Raw genomic sequence first — 4,863 nt, 5'->3', positions numbered from 1 at the left:
GGCCTCCAAGGAGCACTCTGGCTGCACTTCTTCCAACACAGATCTGTTGGTTCTTTTGGCAGCCCATGGCACTTTCTATATTCTCCTCCAACACCATAACTCAAAAGCATCAATTCTTCTATGGTCTTCCTTATTCACTGTCCAGCTTTCACATGTATAAGAAGTTACTGAAAATACCATGGCTTGGGCCAGGCGCATGTTAGTCCTCAAGCTGACATCTTTGCTCTTCAACACTTTAGAAAGGTCTTGTGCAGCAGATTTGACCAATGCAATACGTCGTCTAATCTCTTGACTGCTGTTTCCACGAATGTTGATAGTTAGTTGATACAAGAAGAATGAAGTCCTTGACAACTTCAATCTTTTCTCCCTTGATAAGAATGTTGTTTATTGGTCCAGTGATAAGGATTTTTGGGGATAGGAAATCACATGATGATGATCTCATTGACAGAAAGTGATGAACCAGCAAATGTTGTATTATGTGTTTTTATAAAAATGATTTAAAAATATGACTTTGTCAGACTAAAGCGGTCTCACACCTATTGAATTGGCCTGAACTTTTGTGGATGTTTTGAAATAGAGATAATTTAATAGCATTCCAGTGTGACAACAATGTCCTGTTGCACTGTGGGATACACGCTGAGGTGGTAACTGCACCCACCAGCCATCCCTCTGGAGAAAGATGAAACTATCTGTTTCTACAAAGATTCACAGCCTGGGAAACCCTATGGGGCAGTTCTGCCCTGTCCTACAGGGTCAACGTGATGGCCATGGGGACTGGGTTGGCGGTAGGTAACATGTAACAGAAACTGGGTAAAATGCGCTCTGGAGATAACAAGCCCCTCAATATAATGAACCCACCCAGAGTGGCCTCATCCGAGTGAGCTGGCGTTTTCTGAGGGCTCCCCTCGGACAGTTGTGTGTGAAGCCTTTTTAAGCACAATGTCACTTAGCATTCACGGTTTGTGGGGCTCCGGTTAGAATGTGGAAGCAGCCCTCCGTGAGCAGCCTGCCCGCCCAACGTGCTCCGTCCTGTCTGGGCCTCTGCTGGCTGAGTTCCTCAGTGAATCACCTGCGTGTGTGATTAAAGCAGGCTTTACGGTTCCTGTTGGAACGCTTCCTAGGCCACTGGACTGTTTGGGGCACACATTGAGAAATGAATAAAAAGGGAATTTCACTTCTTTGAGTAAAGAAATGATGGAGTTGGTTCTGATTCCAGGCAAAGCACTCATTTTTGCCCACGTGTTTCAGTTGTCCTAAGGTTTCACATAAAAATGCAGGCTATTTCCCCATTCTTGTGACCATCTTTCACTAACTCATTAAATGGCCACAAAATACTTGAGAAACTTTAAAAATTAGATTTCTGATTTTTTTTTTTTTTTTTAAATACACTTACGGATCAAAACTATCATTCCTGAATTACAACAACGTAAACGTAACTGCTGGCATCCTGGTGTGGCGCTGTGGAGTGAGGTAGACTGCAAAGTCCGTTTCAGCCACAAGGTCAGCGGTTCAAACTCACCAGCCCCTCCTCGGAAACCCTATACAGGGTCACTGTGAGTCGACATGATGGCACTTAACAACAAAGCCAATGACTAATTAACTCAGAAACCAGGTAACACTGCACCAAACGTCATCATTCTTACTTAGAGCCAAATTTCCACTTGACCTCATATGTGTCCCCGCTCAGATGTCACTGTGGATGTGGCCCATCTACCCTGGAGCCCTAACATCGCTCTCCTTATTCCCTTACAGCCAATGACCTGCTTGGTTTCGGGACTCTGGTCAGCACATCCAACGCCTATGACGGGTCCGGAGTGGTGACTGTAGACACGGACCGGCCTCTCCTCTGGACCATGGCCATCCGACAGTAGCTCTGTGGCCCTGCCTTGCGTCTCGCCTACCTCAGCACTATGTGGGGGCCAGGGTCATCACTGGCTTAAGACCATCACTAAGCACTGACTGTCTATTGGAGATGAATGTGGACCATCCCATAGTAGCTGCTTCCTTCCTGCTGGTCCATGAAAAGGCCACCAGGCTGCATCTGTGTCCTCCACAGGCCTGGGGACACCAAGAGAAACGGTTCACACACCCCTGTCACGTAGGTCAGTGGGAAATGGGGTGGGGTCCTGGCCTCCAGGTGGGATGCTGGTACACTGAACACCCTGTTAGCCCTGACTGTCCGCTGACCACATACGACGTGTCGTGAGGACGGCCCAGTGGCTATGTTCTGACTGGTACAGACATTCCAGTGATAGCAATTGCAGTGTGCCAAGCTGGCCTGCATTGTGGACACTGGCCATTAGAGACCTCTGAACAACTCACTGCAAGTGCAATCGGGATATCAAATTAAAATATTTATCAGTACGCCAGTCTGCTCAGTTCTTGGTACTGAATTTTGTTTGCGGCGTCATAAGACTGCAGAGGCGTCACACGTTTGACGAACTTTTCCTTAAAGCTGCTGCTACCACAGAATTCGTTTGTTATTCCGTTTTCTGATGGAACTTCATACTCTCGCTATTAAACTTCCCGTAGCTCCTCCGCAGGGCTCCTGGGGTGACACGGGAAGACCCAAACTGAATTGCTAACCTCCAGGTCGGCAGTTCAAACCCACCAGCTGCTCCTTGGAAACCCTATACAGGGTTGCTATGAGTTGGGACCGACTCAGAGCACATCAAAGAACAAGTTATCCCACGATTATCTGTAGGAGGGCGGGAGCTTCCTAAGTCACACTAAGACACTGGTCATCCACTGCCCCATAAACATATCCACAGGCCCAGGGCCACCACACATTTCTGGAGAGCCCAATCACGTCAGCACCATGGGCTAACATCACACATCATAACCTAGAAAGTCAGGAGCTGAATGTGTGACGGGCTCAGAGCGCAGGAGTTCTCAGAACAGCGCAGACAGCGGAACCGTTTGCTGAGAGAGATTTTCCAGGAAGACAAACTGCTCCTAGACTTTGAATGCACACACCATGTTTTTAGTTTCCTCTCTGTGCTGCAGGAACCTAGCTGGGATGCCCCTGGGGCCTCACACTGCTCCAGCACTCACATTCACTTTAAGGAACGCCACCGACTCCCCCTTCAGCCCACCCCTCAGGAAGAAAACATCCTAGGCCCCCAAGGTGCACCTGCTCCGCCCTTTTATTTTCACTCCTTAAAATTCCAGGGCACCACAAGGCTGGCGAGGAGAGGAGAGCTGGGCAGCCATCTCCTAGGCACACTGATTATGCATATTTTACAGTTGACCTTTGTGTCCACATTTTTATTCAGTCCTGTGGCAAGGACTCGAGCTACCTGTCTGTCACATTGGCCACTGGTCTGCCAGTGGCGTGGAGAAATGAGCTTTGTGAAGGAAAATCACAGATTAAGCCCCAAAGACTCCAGCCTGCTCGTTTTAACACTGAATGCAGACAGCTCACCGGAACTGTTTGCGGAGAGGGATTTTCTAGGAAGAAAAACTGGTCCTAAATGTTCAAGCGTGAATGCACACACCATGTTCTTAATTTCTTCTCTACACGAGAGACTGCAGCTAAATGTGTAGAGATAAAAGTGACATCAGTCACAGGAGGCTGGGGCCTGTCCATCCCTTATCTTCAGGAAGGTTCACCTTCTACCAAGGGCTCCCTGGCCTCACCTTTCTCTGGGGTAAAGGTGTGATTTACAGCAGCTGCCACAGCTCCAGGGCCCAGGCTCACAGACTGAGAAGCCCTAAGCTACTGAGACTGCAGGTATTCCTAGTCCAGCTCTGTAGGGTTAGCACGGGAGAAAGGTGAGGCTCTTTCCTCCTGTAAGGACTTAGGCCCCTTCTCTAGACTTGTGGGGAAGCTCTCCCTCCCAACTTCAAAAGGGACTGCTTCTAAGATGCTGTCATCCAATGCACCAGAGAGGACCAAGCCACACACGTGTGCTGGGCACACACATCTGCCCCTGCGTGGGACATGAGCACACCCAACAGTCACGCAGAAGGGAGGCCGGACAAGCGGCTGGCATGAAGATGTCTGCCTAAGGCAATCAGTGACATGAAATGAAGCGTTGGCATTGTTGAATGGAAAACCCACGTGCTCTGTCATCCTGCCCCCAATTCACAATACAAAGGCCAACCGATAAACCACAGCCTCGAAATCCTGTGGGTGGAGCGCAGTTCTACTCAGAAACACGGGACACCAGGAGCTGGAATCCACTCGCCGGCTGCCGCCTGTGTTTGTGCCTTTAAATGAGTCACCAGGATCTCATGTTGAGAGACTCCCGAGGAAAGAAAGCAAAGACTGTGCCCTCTCTGAAGGGAGAGGGCAAGGCTTTCTGCTGTCATCCAGGTGGGATTTGTCACCAGGAGCTCTGAGGGCCTTGCTGATGTTTACTCGTGTTGCAGCTGTTGGTCAGGGTCCTAGATTAAAGATTCGTGGCTGGAGAGGCGCCAAAACTCTAAATGTATGTTTCATCAGGCGCACATCACAAGATGGACTGACACGGTGGCAGCAGCAGGGGCTCAGCATGGGACAATGGATCGGGTGGCGCAGGACGGGGGAGTGTTCCACTCGGCCATACGCGGGGTCGCTGTGCACTGGAACGCCTGCAAAAGCCCTGGAGCAACAAGTCTCTCCCAGCTCTGCTGGCTAAAGTGGGCCCCGGGGGTCTCCCTGCTGCATGGATTCCGCCTCGAGTCTCTCCTATTTTTGCTGACTGCCTCCCTGGCTTGTCTCTCAGCTGGTACTTCCCCTGTGTGGCTACTCTGGCCTTTTCCCATCTCAGGGATGACTGGGAATAAGATTCGCCCGACACTGGTGTAACCTCCATAGGCTGAATGATGCCGTTATACCAGATTGCCTTCCAGAAAGTGATCACCCCACATTACCCGTAA

At 49.8% G+C, this 4,863-nt stretch overlaps 1 protein-coding gene across 1 annotated transcript in view; it reads left to right on the top strand.

The window, feature by feature from the left end:
* Positions 1-1,871, top strand: part of TPK1 (thiamin pyrophosphokinase 1) — a 161,293-nt gene extending 159,422 nt beyond the window's left edge. The window contains exon 7 of the mRNA XM_006861288.1: positions 1,753-1,871. Within this exon, the coding sequence (XP_006861350.1) occupies positions 1,753-1,871 (119 nt within the window). The remainder of the gene's footprint in view (positions 1-1,752) is intronic.
* Positions 1,872-4,863: the final 2,992 nt, after the last annotated feature.

The sequence above is a fragment of the Chrysochloris asiatica genome, unplaced genomic scaffold, assembly GCF_000296735.1.
Source record: "Chrysochloris asiatica unplaced genomic scaffold, ChrAsi1.0 scaffold00041, whole genome shotgun sequence".
NCBI lineage: Eukaryota > Metazoa > Chordata > Mammalia > Afrosoricida > Chrysochloridae > Chrysochloris > Chrysochloris asiatica.
Note: the sequence above shows the minus strand (reverse complement) of the source record. Positions and strands in the feature narration are given on the sequence as shown.